Genomic DNA, 23,128 nt, shown 5'->3' with positions numbered 1-23,128 from the left:
TTCTTTTCCTCGATATCTCCATATCTTCTGTTGAAAAACCTTCAAATTCGGAATCACTGCTTGATAGCATGAAACTCCTCTCCATCTTCAAAGTTGAAAAAAATTAACGCCGCAAAAAATGTGGGGAAAAATCTTCCAAAATTCACTGAGTTCAAATATCACGCCAAATAATGTCAGAGACAATAACTCAGCTGTTTGCAAAGTGAAATCAGGTGTTTGAACGAATGTACTAACGAAATTTGGGTTCAAATATACATTTAAATAACAATGGATATGCTCGGCCGGCTACGGCCGGGTTAGTCTTATGAACCAAAAAAATTTTCGGCCGGCTATGGCCGGGTTAGTAACGAAAGGGTTAAATCGACTATGCTGAAGTTTTTCCCACCTTTCAAGCTGTGGAATAATTTATCATGCCTGGGTTTTGAGTGGGAATCTTATTCAGCATGTTTGCAATGATTTTAAAATCACCATAGATTCAAAACTTTACTGCTCAATATCCATATAACATATCCAAATTGGGGCAGCTCAGTAGCTTTAATCTGTTAGTTCTAATGTACCATTTGATACTTGATGTTCTAAATCTTCTTTCGCCAATTTGGCCTTTGAAAATATATTGGCTTTTTATCTGGACACAGTCAAATTATGGTTTGTATTTACACACAGTGCCTTCAACCAGATGAAAAAAATGTTTTGGAATACTTTGTACATAGATTGTCGGTTTTGCTTTTTATATTTGAATCATTTGCATTGTCCACATTATCGTGCATGGATATTTAAATATTTTTAATCTTGAATAGATTGAAATCCCTTTCAGAATCATTTACATTAGCTTTTAAGTTTTGTGATTGCTTAGTTCTAATTTAAATATTTAATGGGTATTTTCCTATGACTGGAATATTTGTATTACTATATGCATTTAAATTTAGCAGTACAGGTTTAAATGGTGGAAACCTGATAATTCTGTATTTATTTAAATTAGGTTCTAATGGAACTGGTATCTAATTCAAATTTACTCAATATATATGTAGTACACTGTGTGTCTTTGTATATATACTTTTTCTCTTATAACTCTTTTAAGCAACTGAAGCTGTTTAATTTATTCCACTTAATAAGATTTTTCCAAATCATTTGACACCAGCTGGAATCATTCTGTTTATTTTTATATTTGAAAGTTCATTCTGCTGTCTTCTTTGTCTCATAATGCTCAACGTGAGAAACAGTTTGAAGTTTTCTAAATTACCCAACAGCTTCTCCACTTGCTACAACAGCATCTCTACTTAATTCTTTGGATTTGAAAGATCCTTCTGCTGTTTTCTTTGTCTCATAATGCTTAACTAATACTTTAATGTTCATAAATTATGATGATTTGCTGTACATTGCTACATTTATAAGAGATTTCTTCATTATTCTAGCCTGAGTTTGACAGACTTTTTTTTTTTGTCAAACAGTGATAAGAATATACATGAAAATGACAAATTCCACCAAATAACTGACCAATCCATTGACTTGTTGTCTCATGCTCCAACACTTAACTTTAGATAATTCTTCACAATATGGATGTTGCATGTTGTGATTAAGCAGAACATAAAAGCAGAAATAACTTGAAATTACTGATTGAAATTTTAGAATGCCAAGGCGTGTTGGTGCCTCCTCATATCATCATCATCTTCATCATTGTTTAACATCCGTTTTTCATGCTGGCATGGGTTGGACAGTTTGACTGAGGACTGGTGAGCCAGTAGGCTGCACCAGGCTCAATCTGATCTGGCAAAGTTTCTACAGCTGGATGCCTTTCCTAACACTAATGCCTATACAAGAAATATTGTTTTTCAGGAATTTTTGCAGTGAATGTAAATAGTAATGCTTATTATGTACATTTGTAGCTTTTGCATGGAGTGATATTAGGTAGAACATTTTTGTAGAAATTAACATGGTGTAGAATAATGAGTGAATCATTGACTACAACATGTACATACCAAAAGTAATTAAACATATATTTGGAGAGTGATAAATTTAATTTACTTAATTTTCCTGTTATTGTGGCATTTTTATTTAAATCCTCATATTCTCATTAGCAACTTGCTTCATGCTCATATTTCAATAATGCCTCCAATTGGAAAAAAAAAAAATCAAATATTCATACATACAAGCCAAAGTGCTAATGATAATAATATATGCATCATTACACACACTTATCTCTGTGTGACAGCTCGAGTACTATAGTTAATTTATAAATTGATTTGTGCTGAAATGTAGCATTTTATTCCTAACTACTTGATATAAATTTTTAGTAGATACAGAATTAAATTCATTTTCATTTGATTCATATATACTACTAATATAACTATTAGCACGGCAACTGTAATTTTTACAATTGATTTGTCTTTGAAGTTATAGTTTTGAAATGAGGTCATGCAAACATTCACTAGATGACCAAATTTTTCTGCATGAATTATATTTTTAATTATTATGGGCAAGCTTTCCAATCAGCTTTTTCATCAATCATTTGATTTTAGATTTTCAGTTGAATTATGATCACATGTAGTTTTGGATTCTTTTCTATAATTCATTGACATAGAAATATTGTTTTGTTGGTGACTGGTTTTCTACCACTGAGTAGTTGCTAAGATTATTTTAGCATGAATAAAAGATTTGACTATTTTTAATACATCACTGAGTAATGGATTCTCATAACATAGACAGGAACAGTGTATTTCTTCGTATGGTGTAAATGTGAGAATTCAAATCTAATGCCAATGATCTCATTTCTGTGACCCAGTCATCAATCACTGTATAATTGATCTGTCTTCATTACACATTGGTGAAATTTATTAGGAGCAATCAGAATGTGCAGGTGTTTTTGAAATGTTTGGTCAATTTTCAATAATTATCTTATCCAAAACTTTTATCATTCTTTAGGATTGACTGTTTCCTCAAGTGATTTGTTTCATATGCAAACTGTAAATATAATGTTATATTCCTTAAAATGTACCTTAGGACATTCAAGATAAATTTCCCGGCCATCACAGTTATAGTCAACTTGCTGAAAAATAAGAGCACAAGTAAAAAATTTAACTGAGCTAGACTAACAATGCTTTTATGAAATAAAGAAAACATTTTCTCTTCTTTGTTGTTTTTTGTTCCTACATTCAGTTATTGTTATTCTTTAAGAAAGCCCAATGAAATTACAACAGTGAAATTTGTCAAGTAACAGTTACAAAGTGAAAGAGAAGAAGCAAGCAAACAATGATACTGAGAAAATTAAGGAATGATCAGTTGATATAACACTTTTTTTCTCTCTCTTTAAGAAGCTTGTGATTAGAACTTGAAATCTATAGTCCTTAAGATAAAAAAGAACAGGACTGTAATGTATGTATTGATCAACTTCCGTTTTTGTGGGTCTGAAAGTGTTTTTACAAGGCAGTGTTGCACATTTAAAGCAAATGTATGTGACATAATAAATGCCAGTGAAACGTGCTAAAATAAAGAAACTAAATAAAATGCTTTGTACAAATAAGATATATATTTATGCACATATAGACATATACACATCATCATCATGGACCAGGTCTTTGGGATGGGAAGCCATTCTTCTCATCAACTTGTTTTTGAGCATATCATTTGACTTGAAAAAAAAATGAACTTTGAAGTCAGTCGCAAGGAAAATCAAAATCAAACTAATTTGTTTTTTGACAGAATTAATCTTAATAGATCTAAAAACATGCTAGATCATGCATTATGCTCAGTTTACAATAGTCTGCCTGATGGATCAAAGCCATTAAAAATATAAACTTAAGAGAAACCTTGATTGTACAACTGGATACATAATAGAATGGAATTATGATCACATGTAGTTTTGGATTCTTTTCTATAATTCATTGACATAGAAATTTCCATCTTGTTTTATTTGCTAAAGAATAACCTTAGAGGAGATTCTTGTTCTCCTACAGTATGTACATGCTGGAGGATTTCATCTAGACAGTAAATGACAATTTTCACTCATGATTGCAAGCTAACATGCTACTTGAAATGCTTTAACACTTTTCAAATCACCATGTAATGTCTGATACTATTTGTCCACACTAACTGATATGTCTCATCATAGCAGATAAACTGTGCATCAAAGGATCAGTGTCTTTATCGCATATTGTAGCCTCATAGCCATAGATAAATAAAGAATAAATTTAATATTAATTCGGTTTTTAGATAAAATGCATAAAAAATGCAGTGCTGATGTAATTGAAGTATAAAAAGAAAAACTTAGTTTCAACATCTGGATACCCTTTCTATTACCAACCACTGTACAGAATGTACTAGGTGTATTTTCTTGTCACCATTACTAAAGTGGTTGATTGGTCTTTGGGGGGACAAGACTAAAGACGGTGCAATGACAGCAGAAAGGTCAGAATGCAAAGAGAGTAAGTGTATAATGGGAGAGGCAAAGTCATTGTGGAGGGGAATGATGAGCAATGGCAGAGGTAGAGAAAGGCAAGAGTAGGTGATGGGTTACAGTAGAAATGGCCCAGAGGTGGGGAGTGATGGTTGACAGTAATTGCCATTCACATATACTGAGTACAGATGGTTAAGTACAGTCTCGTATGCATAGGCCTAAACATAGGAGAATGTGATAGAGGAATGAGAATGATTTGACAGTCTCTTATATATGGGCTTAGTAAAGGGTGAGAGAAGCAGAGGGATGAGGAGGATGGTACAACCAACACAGGTTACACAGAGATGAGAGGTGGAAGGATTTGAGTCATGGAGGTGAAAGGGAGTGAAGATGAGCAGCAAATACATGAAACGGAGTTAAGGTAGCAGATATAGGCTTGAGTCTTCTGCAGCACTGCATGTTGCCAGTTTTCACCACATCATTCTAATACTTCCTTAGTCTCACTCTGCCACATATTCCACTAAATTATAGCACCCAGCACTTATGAAGTAGTCATATATATGTGTATTTCTATATACATATATATATATTGCTGGTGCATATGTTGTGATCTGTTGGGATGTCTAAGGTTTGGAAGGGGTGCAGTAGTGGTGGTATTGATATATGCATTGTGTTGGTTCTGGGTGTATAGTGAAGTGTAAATGATGAAGTTTAACCTCACTTGCAATATATAGAAAATACAGTGCCTTACAAACACTGATTTTGTAACTCGGAAACTAGTCCTTTAGAAAATCTCCATTCAAGACAGAAGTATACAAACCAAAAAGGTATCTCGAAAAGAGATTTTTAAATGGAAAGTTGCCAATAGTCTTGAGTACTTGTCATCACCTGCATGAGGCCCAACATTCAAAGATCATGCTTCACCACCTAGTCCCGTATTTTCCTGAGTCTACCTCTTCCACAGGTTCCCTCCACAGTTAGAGATCAGAACTTCTTTACACAGCTGTCCTTGTTCATACGCGTCACATGACCATACCAGTGCAGTTTTCTCTCTTGCACACAACATCTGATGCCTCTTATGTTCAATTTTTCTGTCAAAATGCTTACACTCTGTCATACATGCACACTGACATTTCACATCCAGCTTCATTTCTTTCAAACCTCCTCATGTTCTCTGCAGTCACAGCCCATGTTTCACTGCCGTGTAGCATGACTGTTTGCACATAGATATTATACAATCTGCTTTTCACTTTGAAGCAGAGGCCCTTTGTTACCAGCAAAGGTAGAAGCTCTCTGAACTTTATCCAGCCTATTCTTATTCCTACAGCTATGCTCTCAGAGCATCCACCTCCATTGCTGACTTGGTCACCCAATTCATCATTATAAAAAGTGGGGAGGGTAGTAATGTTAGCTAGTAAGGGGGAACACGGGTGATAGATTGTAAGAATAGCAATAAAAAGATTGACAAATAGATGTCAATGGGAGGGTGGCTTAAGAGAGGCGATCGATTGTGAAGGTAGTGAGCAATGGTAGGGGTCATTGGATATTGACAGATATGATGCAATTTCTCCTCTAACCCTTACACACTCAAGCATCTTGATTTGGAAGTAGAGAGAAAGGAATATCAAGATATGGTGGGGCACAGATTGAACAATTTCCACTCAATTATAGGTGACATGCTACTGCAAGCAGAAGGGATGACTGGAATGTGTGAGAATAAAGAATGTAAGTCCAGTGGATAGAAGAGATATAAGGATACAGTGTAGCTATATGTATTTATAGTGAAGTTTATTAACAACTTTCACACGATGCCAGTCAGGGACACACACACTGTCATTTTTACTTTCATATCTCTTTCTGATGCTTGCATAGGTTTGACGGTTAGACATGATCCTGTGGGTCAGATGACCATGCCTTGCTCTCGAGCATCAGTTTTGGTATCATTTGTTTGGCCAATGCCCTTCCTAATGTTGTCCACTTTACAGAGTGTACTGAGTGCTTTCTTTTCTTTTTCTTTTTTCCATGGCACTAGCACTCATGAGGTTGTCTTAAAATTCACAAAACTAAAAAACCATCTCACCTAAGTAGAACATAGAATGGTCACTTTATGCAAGTGCTGAGAAATTAATGTGTAATAGGTTTGTTACAGGAAGATTTGGGACTACTTTGCATTTTAACATGAGTGGGTCTGGTGAACAGTATCACAGAGTGAGGTAGATATGATGGCGATGAAGTACCTGAAGATACCATCATGGTAGCATGTCCAAGGTAGTGTGTAGAAGAGAGCATGAAGACAGGAGAATCATCAGGGTAGGTAAGGTTACAGCAGTGGAGGGGAAGTGAGAGATAAATATAAACATAGAGTGATGTATATAGGAGGTGAATGTAGTGAGTGGGGAACAGGACTGGGGGTGATTGGTGGTAAATATGAGTTAGGACAACAGTAAGAATGATGGAAGAATTTCAATTAGAATTAGTTCAGAAAGGAGGAATGATGATTGACAGTATAGAAATGGTGAATGACATGTGTTATGGTTACAGGTTCTGATTTCATTACTTACTTTAGTAGAATAATACAGTAGGTAGGAGTGTGATGGAGCTATTGATTGACTGGGAGATGAGGGAGTAGAATTAAATGACAGGGACACTGGGGTATGGAACCCAGTTGTATGCATAGATATGCTTCCACAACCTCAGTTGTGTATAGACACATGCTTTCAGAACATGAATCGTGCCATACTAACATAGCTTGGCAGGTCTTCTCAAGCACTGCATACCAACTATCCTCATCCATACATATAGCCAAACCAATGCAACATTCTCTCTAGCTAACTACATCTGATTCCTCTTATGACCAGTTTTTCTCTCAACACATTTGTACTCTTTCATGCACACTGACTTTGCACATCTGGTGGAGCATGTTCACATTACTCTCTTCAAGTCTTCACAGGTCCTCTACATTCAAAGCTCATGTCTTACTACCATGTTGTTTGTGGGCATTGTACTATCTACTTTTCTCTCTGAGAGAGAAGGCCGATGCCATTGCTGTCTGGCTGGCACATAAAAAACACTATTCAAGTGTTGAGCCTCATGGTAGCAGGTGGCCAAGGCCCTTGGCAATATACTATGCTTGTGTTGACCTATCAAGCCAAGTGAGACTATTCATGGCCTATGCCGGTGTCAGGTCAATGGTACTTAAAAGGCACCCACTACACTCTTGGAGTGGTTGGCATTAGGAAGGGCACCCAGCCATAGATCCCTTACCAAATCAGATTGGAACCTGGTGCAGCCCCCCCCCCCAACTTACCAGTTCTCAGTCAAACTGTTCAACCCATACCAGCATGGAAAGCAGATGTTAAACAATGATGATTAGTAGCTCCCTGAACTTACTCCAGTCTGTTCTTATTCTAGCTATTATATCTTCCACTATTATTAATTTGGTTACCAAAATATCAAGCTACCTGCTTCCCCCAGTGATCCTGTTGGACATTTGAGAGCATATACTTTCTGGGGCTAGCAAATATCAATGATGCAGTGAGACAGGATGTGTGGATGGAACACACAGGTCAGGGGCTAGCGGAAAGCAGTGATACAGTGAGACAGGATTGGGGAGTGGGAGGTAAGCACTAAGTGTAGGTGGGACACACAATGCTTCTAGAATTCAGTTTCGTTGATGTAGGCAGGTCTTCTTTAGAACCTCATATTGCCAGACATCTTGGTTCATATTTATCTTCCTTCTCAGTTGATTCCATTAAGACTTGTGAAAATTTAGTCATTGCAGGGTTGGGATGTTCATCTGCATGTATGCTTGCATCATATACTGTTAGTTCTACAATGTTATGATCAGATATAGTAATCAGCTTTAAATTGTGGATAATTTCTTCATTATTTCTGAAGCAAAGATCCACTGTGGTTGTCTGTGATAGGTTAGCCGATCATTTATTCTATAAACTGCGTACCATTGAGACTCTGCTTGTTTACCATCCTATGATATACCTGAGAGAATGTATCCCTCTGGCCACTTGAAGTTGAAGTTTAGGCTTTTTTTGCTCAGGTTGGTTAATACTACTATCTTGCCATGGCTTTATTGAAATTCTTTGCCACAATTTGAGGTATCTGATGGGTAATCTGTCGTACATACTTGTGCTTAACTGTTTCTATGCACCATGAGTGTGGTAACAGTACTGATGCTGTTAAATCTTCGAGGCTTCTTTCTTTCCTGTCATAACGGAAGAAGACTAAGTTTTACATTCAATATGTCTGTCAGCAGTTGTTTTTCCATCAGGGTTATGTATGTCACCTCATTGCATGTGAGGTCTGAGATAGATAATTTTATTCCCCATTGCTCAATAGTAAAAGACCAAATACTTATGAATAGAACTTGAGCTGCATGCAAGGCAGTGTGTGTGGTAGCCATTTTGGATGTTTATTAAGGTAGACTTGTGTGCTGAGATAGATAGATAGATAGATAGATAGATAGATAACCTTGTGTCTTTTGAATCCAGATCAACTGATGCACCCCTAAGACTTTTGTTGTTCTTTTGAAACATCTTGTCTTATGCTGGTGCATGTTACCTAATGTCATTTCCATTTTAAGTGGGTGTATTGGCAAATGCCATTCATGCATTACATTTTATTTATTTATTTATTTATTTATTTGATACCTTGTACAACATTTCACTATGCAAGCATAACTGGACAGGTTTTCTCCAGCACTGCATGTCACCAATCACTGCAGCCACTGTCATCTCCTCTGTAAGGTTAATCATTCTAAGATCAGTTTTCATCATTTCATTCCATCATTTTCTCAGATGCCAATCACTTTCAGTGGCTGCACTTCTTTATACAGCTGTTATTCTTCATACACATCACATGCCCATACCAGTACAGTCTTCTCTTCTGCATACTGCATTTAATTATTCTTGTACACAGCTTGCCTCTCAGTCTATCTATACCCCCACTGTTCATGCACACTAACACTACATATCCAGTAAAGTATGCTGACCTCATTTCACAAATCCTTTGCATTCAGTGGCCATGTCTCACTATCATGCAGCATTGCACTTCACACACAGACATCATACACTCTTCCGTTCACTCTAAGAGTAATGGTTCCCTGATCTTCCAGTCCTATCTTATACTGATTACTATACGTTTGAAGCATTCACCTCCACTGTTAGGTCATCTAAGTACCAGACACTTCTTGTACCATCAAAACATTTTTAAGAGAATCTTTATCCTATGTGCCCTTAATGGTCACTGTTTCTGAGTATCCATTGCATTATGAAGTCTACCTTCCTCATTTGCCTTCCCCTGATTCCACTACACCTCCTGAGTGTCACTGGGTACATTGAATGGAATTTCTACTTCCTTTCTGCTTATCAAGCACAGCCATTTCTCTAACAGTACCAGGGCCTTGTCTTCCTTCCTACTTACTAAGACTTTAGTCTTTGCTAAATTTACTTTGAGGCCTCTTGGTTCTAGGTTTTGCTACCATGTATGGAATATCTTCTCTAATTCTGCTACAGATCCAAATATAAGAATTTATTTGAATTCTTATATTATTAGGCCACTTGGATATATAAGTTCTCATTGACAACCATCTTAAATACCTCTGTTTTAGCCTAATAGACTAGTAAATGAAAAGGGACTGAGAATTCTGCATGATGGAACTTATCTTTATACTAAATTCATTGCTATATCCATTACTAACTCTCACCTCGCTTATAGCACCTTTATACATGACTTACATGGCCCTCACAAGCCATTCTTTTAGCTTCACGTAGCAAGTGTAAGACCTTAGAGTCCTTCTATTGGCTAGTATTAGTAAGTAGTTCTAGACCGGTCGAAATGGGATCTGACCAGTTGCATCCAAACATTTTCACCAAACATCTCATCTTCATCCAACATCTTCATCCATGAAATCCTAACCCTAACTGGTCCAATCTGGATCAGAACAGTCCAGATCAGTTGAAATCAGATCAGAACGTTCCAGACTGGTCAAAACCAGATCAGAAAGGTCGCATCCATCAAACATCATCATCGAACTGGATCAGATCGGTCTGATCTGGTTTGGACCAGTTTGATCGAGTTTAGAGATGATGAAGATGTTTGATGGATGCAACTGGTCTGAACCAGTTTCCATCAAACATTTTCATCAAAGGAACAGCCTGCTTGTGAAATTAACATACAAGTAACTGACACTCCACAAACACACGTACCCTTAACGTAGCTCTCAGGGAGATTCAGCATGACACAGACATGGTTGGCCCTTTGAAACACAGGTACTACTCATTTTTGCCAGCTGAGTGAACTGGAGCAACGTGGAATAAACTTGTGAGCCAAATACTCTAACCACTAAGCCATGTCCCATCACAGTTATCCTAGCCAAGGTAGTATTAATTGATAAGAAAAGATATCAACTACCCTCTCTGAATGTAAATGCCCATACATATGTATGCACGTCCAAGCATTGGTTACATTTAGACTGATACATAGACACAAATACAGACTTGTGTATATATATATATGCATAGAAGTTGTTTGAAGCTAGGCTCATACCTTAATGAAGTAAATACTACACTGAAATAAATATTGACATCACTGTGATAGGCTATATATATATATATATATAGGGAGAGAGAGAGGAGATACACATACTTGTATACATATACCAGTCTGATCTGATTTGGACTGGTTAGGTATTGGGTTAGGGTTCAATATTTGATTGATGTTCGATGATGATATTTGATAGATGCGACTTGGTCCAGATCAGATCAGACTGGCAGCATCCATCAAACATCATCATCTAATTTATGTATCAAGTTGTCTCACTGCTAAGAAAGTGATACTTCTTTCTTAGCACACACCCATACAGTATCTCATCTGGGTTAATTCTCTTCCTGGTTAGTTACACTATAACTCTTTCAGTAGCTGTCATAACCTCATCTATTAACTTGATATCTCTGTGCAGGCATAGCATCTTGGATAACTATCTCTTACTGTAGTCAAGCCAACCAAAGCCATAAGCGAATTTGGTAGACAACCAGAAAGAAACCCAGTATGTTTGTTTATGCATGCGTGCATGTGCATGGATGTTTGTTTGTTTACATGTATGCTTCATAAAAGTTGCTGGCTATAAGTGATGTTATTGCTACTTTTCGTGTCAACAAATTACCCAGTCTTCACACCTTCAAAGTTGTGTGAAGCAAGAGATCTCTTACTTGAAAAACAGGTAAAGGTTAATAACAGGAAGTGTCCTTCCAGCTATAAAATATATTTGTCTAACCTATGCTAGCATGAGAAAATAGGCAAAATCATAGCTTTAAGATATAATGGAACATACATATACTTGTGTGTGTGTGTGTATTCTTCCATTCTTCCATTCTTTTTTTACCCTTTTACTTGTTTCAGTCATCGAAGCCATTCCTTGAAGGGTTAGTTGAAGAAATTGACCCCAGCACTTATTTTAAGTTGGTACTTATTCTGCTGTACTCTTGCTAAACTGCCAAGTTATGGGGACATAAACCTACACCAGTTGTCAAGCAGTTGGGAATCATGCACTAAGACACTCACACAAACACATATAAACGCTTGTATGACAGGTTTCCACTCAGTTTGTCTACTAAATTCACTCACAAAGCATTTGTTGGCCTAGGACAATAGTAGAAGACACCTGAAACATGGGTGGAAAGTAAATTCCTTAACCACACAGACATGCATGCACCTTGTGTTTGTGTGTGTGTGTGTGTGAGAGAGGAAATAAGGGATCAGGAGATGTGGCAATTTGCTGTACTTGATAAGACATATCAAGCTAAGTAAAATCGTTGTCTTTCACATACAAGATTGTCTTTTCAGGTGCCAGTGCCACTTAAAAAGCATCTAGCACACTGTTAAGTGGTTGGCTTTAGGAAGGGCATCCAGCCAATAGAAACCGTGCCACAACAGACAGTTGGAGTCTGGGCAGCTCCCTACTAGCCTGCTCCGTGTCAGACCATCCAATCCATACCAGCATGGAGACTGGATGTTAAACGATGATGATGATATATAGGAGTGAAGATAGATCAGAAGGTAGGAAGTTAATGTGCAAAGTGTAGGAACAGTGGGAAGGGAAATGTAGCAATACATAAGTGGGGTGCATGTCGGTGTATATGCACACTCACATATATATATTCTCTTCTTCATTCCCCAATCCATTGTATCCTCTTATGCTCACCTTCTTGTATTTTGTCACCCCAGGTACTTCCACCCACCTTTACAAAATTCTGGGTAGCCATGTATCTTTACTATAGCAAGACACTTGCACTTGTCTCTCAGTCATACTGCAGCCTCTCAACACCTTAAAGCCACCTCTCCTATCTCAAATATTCCCCCCACTTATACAAGCTGTTGGGTAAAAGAATCTGACAATATAAGTACCAGGCTTAAGAAATAAGTACTGCAGTCAATTTGTTCATGTTCAAGCATAGCTACAGTCCAGTGACTCAAATGTGTAACAAGAAAGCTAAAAGAAAAGATATGGTAATGCATTAAAGAGCTGTGGAAATTTTAAAAACTGGCACACCCTGTGCCTTAGCTGTACCTTTGCTCTATGGATGTAATATTTCTTCTCACATGTCAGCTAGAGCTAACTGTAATTCTTCCCTCAAGGGTATGAGGAAAACTTCTTTTTTTTTTTTTTAATTAAAAAGTCAAGTAGATATACTTAGCTTGTTTTAGAAAACATTGCCAAGTATTTAGTGTCTGCACCAGCTTAAAAATTTACCTGTAGTTGTAAGCAAATTTGAAACTATTAGCTTACTTGCTATTTTCTTTATTTGACATGGAAGAGATTTACATGTATGCTTTGTTTGTTATTGTGTCTTCAAATTTGCTGGAAATATCATTTTTTTTCCCAAAAGTATTTTCTTCAATAATATTTTCATTCACTTTGTTTTTTTACTTCTGATGTTTTTGTTCAAAAGCCAGGTAAAAACCTGTTGTAGGGACATGTTTTGCTGACATCTTGAACACCAGAAACTTACTCTGAATGTCATTTGGGTAGGGGAAGAGTGTAACAAGAAAAATTATAAGAAATTTAACACTTGTCTTTCAATGGAGAGTCATCCAAATTTAGAAAACTATCTAGGCATAAAGCATGGCTGGTTTTAAGAAGCTCGCTTTGCAACCATGTGGTTTGGGATTCTGTCTCACTGTGTGGCACCTTCTGTTATAACCCTGAGCCTACCAGTGCCTTATGAGTGAATTTGGTAGACAGAAACTGTTTGGAAGATTGTCTTGTGTGTGTCCCACACTGCTTGTCAACCAGTGTTGGTTTGTTTACATTGCCATAATTCAGTGGTTCAACAAAAGAGTCTGATAGGATAAGGAACCAGGCTTAAGAAATAAGTATTGGGGTCACTTTGTTCACACTGAAGGTGGTGCCCAGCATAACCACAGTCCAGTGACTGAATTATGTAACAGGAAAGATAATGGAAAAGATAAGGTAATGCATAAAAAAAGTTGTGGAAAAAAGATGCCTTACCACTAGTAATAACATATTTTCCCCCTTTTCTCTTTTGGCTTACTCTGAGGAGAAAGACCATCAGCCATGACCTTTGCAAGGCATCTTGGGATTGGTAGGAGGAAAGGGAAGAAGAAAGTATGGCTTACTCGGCCTAAAATCAGATCAGAATGCTTACAACTGAGTGAACTCTACTAAAAGCACCCAAGGTGGTGATGTTAAATAAATAGCAGACGAGGTGAGACTAGATTGCAATAGATCAAGAGAAGGATGAGTTTTTTCAGTCCCTCCAAAACCTAACTGTAGAAATCTTACCAAGGGTTGTAGTTGCTGTCAACCGGAACACTCAAACTGGCCAGTAGAAAGAAAGCATACTCAGGAGTGAACAATTTTACTGTTGACAACTAATAGTAATAGTCCTATTAATTTTGTGCAGATTCATTTATGAACACATCGTTTCAGTACCTCTTTAGAAGTGTGCTTTACATAGTCATTTCATCTGCTAGAAATAACAATCATATCTCCCTTGAATCACACCACTTCATCTGAGAAAAGGACAGGTTGAAAAATGTGATCCTGAGTTCCTTGCTCATGAGAAAAAGACAGGATGGTCACAGCTAGAATGCCTTTGATTGTAATTATGCACAACCTGGAGTTAAATAACTGAGATATTCAAAAATTGACCAAATTTAACCCTGTAGTTTCATTCACTCACACAACTTGTCAATAGTGTACAGTAGTTGTCCCTTAAAACAAACAACACTTTAAAACAATGTTCGGAGAAATATGTAGGATAATATTTATAAATCTAATCGTTTTGTGATAAAATTGGTTGTACTACAAAATACCATGACATTACTGCCAGAGTTCTGTTTCCTGATACCAGCATTAGTGGATGTCGTCTGGAAACTACATTTCAGATAGACATGTATTTTAACAAGGTTTAAATTTGAGCAGTCGTGAAATGATGTTTTTGTTTGCTTAATATGATTTTCAATACAAATTTTATCTTTAACTTTTATTGCAGCAATTGAAAGTTATCATAACTGTGCCTTCATTCAGTTTGAGAAAGAAGAGGATGCAAAGGCAGCAATATCTGCGGAGATGTTCTGTATGATAAAAGGACAGATAATAAGTAAGAATGAATGTTTCTATATATTTCTTTACAAAACACTACTGTTAGGCTAAGCAGTCAGAAACCATGTCACTGATCTTTCTCTTAAAAACTATGTCAGCATTTTCAAAATAATTATCATTTTATTTCATTTTTTTGTTTACTGTTCCTGTCATTTCTAGAAACTTGAGTGTTTACTCAATACAAGTCACTAATAGTCAAGGGGAAAAAATGCTTAGTAGATAATAATTCCAGGATATGAAGTGCATTACTAACAGTCATTTGAAAATCTCAAAGGAAGTAAAATCCTTATTATATGACCATACTTGCATCAGTGTTACTCAACTGAACAGAGTTTGGCTCTACTCAGAATGGTTTCATATCACTTACAAATTGGTAAACAGTCAAATTTGGATAATATTTCATAAGTGTAATTCATCGTAATTATCCCCATTATTAAATACCATTTGTAATCTAATCCATTGTAGGAAGAAATAATTGGAAGCTAAATCCAGAAAATACATTTATTTTTGATAATTTTTCTATAAGATGACATATAATGATAAAATTTACAATAATAGGAAGAACTTAAAATGAATTCTTTTCCAAATTCTTCTACAAAAGAGAAAAGCATATAACCAATTCACTTGATTCTAAATAGAAAACATTAGGATTCATACATAAGATGACATATATAAATATATTATATTGCAAAACCTATCCAATTTATACTGGATGTTACTAAGTGATAAAATAACAAGAATGATTTTTTTTATGATAGCTAATTTACATTTAGGTGTTTTTTTCTTTTTTCTTCCATTGATTTTATTTTGTCATACTAGCACAGAAGACCTTAATTGTAATACTTAGACATAGCTTGAACAGCTTTTGTTACCCATTCATCTCAAGTGGCTGTCTCCTTGCTTGGTTTTAAAGGAAATCTTCTTGCATTCTACCACCATAATATTTTGATCCATTTGCTCAAGATCCTTTTTTAATGTTTTTCTTTACCATAGCAGCAGTTGACAACATTGGTTGTCCTATCCACTACATTTAACAATAAACTAAATTAGAAATTAACACAATTGCCAGCTCTGATTGTAAGATTTCTAACAGGATCACTAACCAAACCAACATATGTTAAGAAAACTTGATTGTAGTTTATTTAAATTAACACTGTAATGGGTTTTATGAGTTAATGTATTTTATTGTTTAATTTCTCAGATGTAAATCTGGCTGTTGAAAGTCAATCTTCTGATTCAAGTGGTAGAAATGAAAGGTAGGTTTCTGGTTTTAATTCTACTTTGATTTTGGTTTTAAAGTAATACCAAATTATGAATGTTATGTAGATAAAATTCAGTTATTTTCTGATCCTACTTTTAATTTATATCACAATTGGTGAATGATTATGTTGACTGTAGGTTTCCAATGAACCAGCTTCTAGTGTGAAACAAATATCACAAAGGAATTTGTTCAGTGAGCACTTTTTTTTTCACAACTGAGGAACACTTGAGTTGGCTGTATAGATTTCCAATAAACCAATCACTATTTCATTTCTGAATGCAAGGACAAGAGAGTATGTGTAACACAGTGTAGAACAAAAATCACAAAGGAGTATGTTAATCTTTCTCTCTCTCTCATAGAAAGCATTTGATCAAGGTACTCTGCCATGGTATCAAACTCTTAACCACACACCCATATTTGGCTATTTCTTCTCTAACAGGGCTGCCTATTGGTTGGTAACCATATCTGATACAAGTAATTTGAGGAATTTCTAAATTGCCTTCTTTCTTTATTTGCTTTTTACTTCTATGTTTTAATTTCTTTCATTTTTAATATTTTTAAAGGTTTAATATGCGAGATAAAGAGCCTTGGGGAAATCCAGGCATGCCTAATCGGGATCGATCTCCTCTTCGCGAACCATTCAACAGAGCTGGACCTTTAGGCAAGAATGGAGCTGAAATGGAGAACAGGTAATTTGTTTTGTATTTTTTTATATTTATTCTTTTGAAGTTCTTTCCATTCTCATGTGTCTTTCTCTGTGTATGTCATGTTCGAACTGTCAATGTTTAGCCAGAGATATAGTATTGATAGATTTGTAAGTTAAACTAGCACCATCTATGTTTTTGAAGTTCATAGAAGGTGATTCTCTGATGCTCAATCTTTTCATCCATTATATATAATACAATAGTGTGTGTATTTATTACATTATTATTATGTAATTTTGTACAATTAGATATCTTGAAACAATGAAATAGTAGTGATAGAGCTTATTTTGTCAGTCAGGCCTGATGTGGCCACTAAGATTTTGGATTCCTTTTACTGTTTTCTTTGTCTTCTAAATTAAGTCAATGGATTCTATTTCAGGTTTGTAGCTGGTCAAGTTCTTTTCTCTTTCCTTGACCCTATCCTACTTTACTTATTTTGTAGAATATTTTCTTTTATTGTTGGATGAAGATCTCTTTATGAAACATTTGATAGGAGGTGGTATCAAAAAGTTCCTGAACTAGTTCTGTAGTGCCCCAACAGATGGCAGCACATGGTTGTGTGCGCAGTGAGAGCTAGCAGTGACCTTCATGAAGCAGTGTGCCGAGTGGCGTTGCTGTATTTACTTTGCAAATTGTGAAATTTGTATTTTTGTGATCACATGTATGCTGTAGTCTGTGATTTTGTCATGGACAGAAAGTTGGCACAAAGTACTAATTTGAAATTTTACATTAAACTTGGGAAGTCTGCTACAGGGACATTGAGCATGCTTTGGCAAACTTACGATGACAAGGCAATGGGTTGTATGCAATGTTTCATGTGGTATGGGTGCTTCAAAAGTAGAAGAGTGATCTGGAAGATCTGCCATGAGCATCACCTCCGGAAACGTGGAGAAAATTCATCAATTTGTGCATAAGATTCATCAAAGGACAATCAATGACATTGCTGGTGTTGTTGGTATGTTGTATAGTTTCGTGCAAGCAATCCTAACATTCGAATTGAACATGCAGCATGTCTGCCAAAATTGTCCCCCACCTTCTGACCACTGAGCAGAAAGAACATCGCATCAAAGTTTGTCAAAATTTCCATCTGCATGCCACTGATGACCTTGAGATAAAGCAGCAGTTGTCACAAAGGAAGAGCATTTCATCTTCATGACTGAAGAAGGTACGACACAGCCACAGCATGCTTATCATTTTTTTTGACATCCACATTATTGTGCATTGAGAATTCATCCCCTAGGGCCAGACTGTCAATTGGGAGTTCTACTGCAACATTTTGAAGTGTCTAAGGGAGGACATTCTGCGAAAGCGACCAGATCTGTGGAGCTCAAAGGATTGGATTCTTCACGACAATGCACCCTAAACAACATGGTATTAGTTCTATACCTGCTCTATTCACCAAATTTAGCACCTACAGACTTCTATCTCTTCTCCAAGATGAAAAGGCAGCTCAGTGGTCACCATTTTGACACTTGTTGAGATCCAGAGCAAATCAGTGTAGTTGTGGAAAACAACTTCCTGGCTGGATTCCAAAAGTGGTAGGAACATAGGGACCAGTGTATTGCTGCACAAGATGACTATTTCAAAGAAGATGATGTTAAAACTTAGGTAAATAAGTTATTTTTTATTAAGCATAACTAGTCCAGGTACTTCTTGATACTACCTCATATTTCCTTTCTTTACAACATAACACAAACTGTTGCTCCTCCCTTCAAATTTTAGTGAAAAACAAAGCTTTTGAATCTCAGTTTATGGTTTCCTTGGGTTTCTAGTGACCTTCAGATGATTGGTGTAGAAATTACTGTCAGTGTTATTCAACAGGAACTGCAGCACTCAGCCAAAGTAAATATTCCTTACACTAAAACAATCTCTTCATTGTTTCTCTTAATGAACATCGATACACTAATATGCAACCAGAAATAAGTTTCCCAAAATCAATCTAACATCTAAATTCTACCTCAATTTGGCCAACTCATTTCTACATGTTGACTAAAAAATTACTTTTATCATTTGTTTACTCTCAGTACCAACTTTTAGTATAAGTTAGCTCTGTTAACTTATAGCAGTCAGACTTCATTGTAGATTCTAATCATACCATAGTGAGTCTTGCATTCTAGAAAGATCAATTGAGCTATAAGGGTTGTCCAGTAGGAGGTTAAGTGAATAGAGTGGAATTTCAGGTGACCATAAAAGCTCTATTTCCATGAGTATCACTCTATGATTGTCTATAGAAGGATTTGATAAAAATGATATAGATGTCCATACAAGGTACAACTATTACTGGAACAAGTTGAAGTAGAATTATTTCTGTTGCTATGATAGATGGAGAGAGGGCTCACGGCACAACCATTATTTCATTATTGTGTTTCTAACTAAAAACAGCTGTAACTTATATAGAATATATTAAATTGGCTTAAAATTATTTACATTACTTCCTAAATATCTATGATACTCATGGCAAAAATGCTTGAATTTTGTTTATTTTATCTTCTTGTTGTTTTGTTATTTCGTTTTACATAGTTGTTAGTTCCCCCATATTTCCAACACTTGAATTGGAATAAACAGTCAATGGTTTTGAGCCATAAGCATGACTGATCAGACCTAATTCTTTCATAAAATTTAGGAAGAGAGATATTTTAAGCTTTCATTTCCTTTCACTTCTGCTGACTGACTTATTTACACTATCAAAAATTGCAACACTTCGTTCAAAGTCCACTCTGTATTAGGTTTATTACATTTCCCCCCCTTTTTTTATTTAATGCATTTGAAAAAAATTATTCAAATTCTGGATTACTAGATCTGCAGGTTAGGTAACTTGTTTTAAACAGTAGAATATTGTAACCAAAATATGCCAGGAATACAAATTTACTCTGTAAAGATGAGAGCAACTGTTTATTTATTGAAAGCATGTTATCACTAATGCAATAACAACATGTTGCAATATTTTGATTTAACCCTTTTGATACAAGCCTGCCTGAGACAGCCCCTGGTTCTAGAATACAAATTTCTTGTTTTAAAGTGATCTAAATTAAAATCTTCCATCAGTTCAAGTTCCAGAAACCAGCTTAATAATGACACTTATTTTACTAATTTCGTTGTTATTTTCAAAATTAATGGAAACAAAGGCAATGTATTTCGGTAGAATATTGTAACAAAAAGTTTAAGTTGGTTTGCTCAAGAAGGTTTTTCTACCTGATTTATTTCCCAGTCTTTTTTAATGAGTTTTAAGTTTATTTTCTAATTTAATTCACTTTTTGAAATAAGGGATATTTCATTTACTTTATTGCAGGGAGTTCTTTGATAATTCTAATAAATGGAATGGCCCACCAAACATTAACCAGCGTTTACAACAACCACCAGCACAGCAGCAACAACAGCCACCACAACAAGGACCAATGGGAAATCAATATTATGATGAATTTCGAGATAATCGTTCGAGGTTAGACATTGTTTTTTTATAAATGTTTAGTTTTGATCTAAATATCAACATTTAACCATTTGATATTAACCCACTCGAGACTGTCCTTAGTTCTGTGATATACATTTCCTGTTTAAAGGTGATGAAATTAAAACCTTTCATTAAAATTTCATGTGATGTTCCAAACAGCACTTTAATAATGACTGTAATTTTACTAAATTCCTTGTTATAAAATTTAATTGAAACAAAGGTAGTTAATTTTAACTTTGCTTCAAATGTAAATACAATTTTATCATATTTCATTCTGCTTTGGTAATAAAATCAATAAGCACCCACTAAACTCTCGGAGTGGTTGGCTTTAGGAAGGGCATCCAACTGTAGAAACTCTCCCAAATCAGATTGGAACCTGGTGTAGCCATCTGGTTCACCAGTCCTCAGTCAAATCGTCCAACCCATGCTAGCATGGAAAGCGGACGTTAAACGATGATGATGATCTTGTGATATTATAAGTCTCTGAAGGCGACAAGCTGGCAGAAACGTTAGCATGCAGGACGAAATGCTTAGCGGTATTTCATCTATCTTCACATTCTGAGTTCAATTTCTGTCGAGGTCGACTTTGCCTTTCATCCTTTCAGGGTCGATAAATTAAGTACCAGTTGCGTACTGGGTCGATCTAATTGACTAGGCCCCCTCCCCCAAAATTTCAGGCTTTGTGCCTAAAGTAGAAAAAGATATTATAAGCCTTTATTACTATAGAATATTTTCAAAAATGCTTTCGAAAAGCCATAGATTTTTTTTTTTTTTTTTTTTTCTTCTTAAGAGAAGATCATTGTAACTTTCAAACTCCCCATCCTTATGCTAATATTTAAGACATTTTACTGCTGATTGCTAATTATTTTCATGTAAATACCACATCCATTTAAACAATGATTATTTTAAGCTAGTGTGGTAACAAAGCTGGATTAAGTAAATCTGCTCATCATTTATGTACTATAGATCTTCACAAGATTTTTACTTTAAAATGAGGTGAATTATTGACCATCTTTGGTCATGAAATACAGGAGGATATCACTATAAATTTTCCTTGTGGATCTATTGGTTAAAAATTTGTTTTTGTGTTAATTGTTTTTTTACAGACCTGATTCTTTTGACAGGGAAGCTAATAACTGGACCCGTCCTCCTTTCAATGACAATCCTCCTTATTCCAATAATGCTCCACCACAAAGACCAGCATTTGATGCCTCTTTATTGATTACAAGTCCACAGCTGAGGTAAATTTTTGCACTTGAATTTTTGCTTAATCACCTGTATATGTGTGTATGTTCATGAGTACATACATACCTGCTTATCTGTGTGGATTTTTTGTTTTACAAGTGCGTAGAGTCTACTGTATGTTCATTATGTGTGAGGTAAATAGAATTACTAAACCCAGATCTTAAAGTTTTACCAATGTAAATATTAAAGAAATATCTTAAACTTTCAGTTTGTCCTCTGTGATGCAAACTGCTAATGGAAAGTTTAGGAAGTAGGAGGAGTTAACTTCAGCATTCAACTGCATTGTTTGAATGTTTCTTTTGAATTAGTTGAGTTGGCTGTTCTTAGATGGGATTAATGTGAAAGGCTGGGTCTTTAAACTACAGATGCTGTCTACATGGTAAAGGCACGTGACCTCGTGGTTTCAGTTCCCACGCTGGGTAGTACATTGTGTTCTTGAGCAAAACACTCCCATTTCACATTGCTCCAATCCACTCAGCTGTAAAAGGAGTTCCAACAATAGCTGGGAAGTTAATCCTGTTGTGATAGATCAGCATGCCATTCAGGCAGGAAGAATGTTGTAATCTCACTGATTTATATGCAATGGGAACCAGGTTAAGCTCTATCCTTATGAGTTCAGGGTCTCAGGACAGACCTCGGGTATATACATATGACAGGCTTCAGTGCAATTCCACTAAGAAGGCTTTCGTCAACCCAATGCTGTGGGAAAAGAAGCTTTCCCATTATGCCATGCAGTAGGATTGAACCTGAGACCTTGTGATTGTGAAGTGAACTTCTTAACCACTAGGTTATATTGTGTCTGTCAGTAAAACCAAGAATTACATTATATTCAGAAAAGTAAAAATTGAGATGCTGGATATTATTATATTCAGTTATTTCATATTAAGTTTTAGATAATTCTGTTGATAACTATATTGATAATATAATTGGAGTAATAATATATAGCTAGTTAGGAACCTCATAAAAATTTCCTTAACTTAAACCATTGCATTTCTGTTGTAGAGACTATGCTGATCATTTAAAAAGAAGATTGGAAAATTTCAACATGAGTGCTGAGATCTGTGTAATTCCTGATGATTCTCCTCAAATGAATTTTGTGGAAGAAAAAGCTCGACAAGGAGTGTTATATGTCATTATCATATGTCCACAAAACGAAGTTTATAATTCATTAACCTTGCATATATTTCCAGGTACTCCTCAAGGTAAGTTAGTTTTAAAAACCGTTCGTATTTTGCGTAGTGACTTCACATTTCTTTGTTCCGGTGAGTCATTTAAATTTACAAAACTATTCAACTCATGTTAGATGGAACAATAAATATAGTCTTACTTCCAATTTTAAGCTGTGTGCTTTTGATAGGATATTTTTATGATGGATGGAGAGGGCTAAAATTCAATAGAGTGTAAATATTAATATATATATATATATATATATATATATATA

The 23,128-nt window shown here is 35.6% G+C and overlaps 1 protein-coding gene across 5 annotated transcripts in view; it reads left to right on the top strand.

Annotated features, from left to right (window-relative positions):
* LOC106882203 (nuclear receptor coactivator 5) overlaps nt 1–23,128 on the top strand; it is a 92,750-nt gene that overhangs the window by 48,692 nt on the left and 20,930 nt on the right. For 4 of the 5 annotated variants that reach the window (XR_001410971.2, XM_014932818.2, XM_014932812.2 and 1 more), the window contains exons 3-8: nt 14,920–15,027; nt 16,231–16,285; nt 16,854–16,979; nt 20,284–20,433; nt 21,549–21,683; nt 22,690–22,889. Coding sequence is in view for 4 of the 5 variants with exons in the window: in XM_014932818.2 (XP_014788304.1) it covers nt 14,920–15,027; nt 16,231–16,285; nt 16,854–16,979; nt 20,284–20,433; nt 21,549–21,683; nt 22,690–22,889 (774 nt within the window). In the remaining variant the exon portion in view is untranslated. The remainder of the gene's footprint in view (nt 1–14,919; nt 15,028–16,230; nt 16,286–16,853; nt 16,980–20,283; nt 20,434–21,548; nt 21,684–22,689; nt 22,890–23,128) is intronic. The other variant, XM_014932809.2, reaches the window with a different exon arrangement.

The sequence above is a fragment of the Octopus bimaculoides genome, chromosome 1 (assembly GCF_001194135.2).
Source record: "Octopus bimaculoides isolate UCB-OBI-ISO-001 chromosome 1, ASM119413v2, whole genome shotgun sequence".
Lineage (NCBI taxonomy): Eukaryota > Metazoa > Mollusca > Cephalopoda > Octopoda > Octopodidae > Octopus > Octopus bimaculoides.
This window is presented reverse-complemented; position numbering and strand designations above follow the sequence as displayed.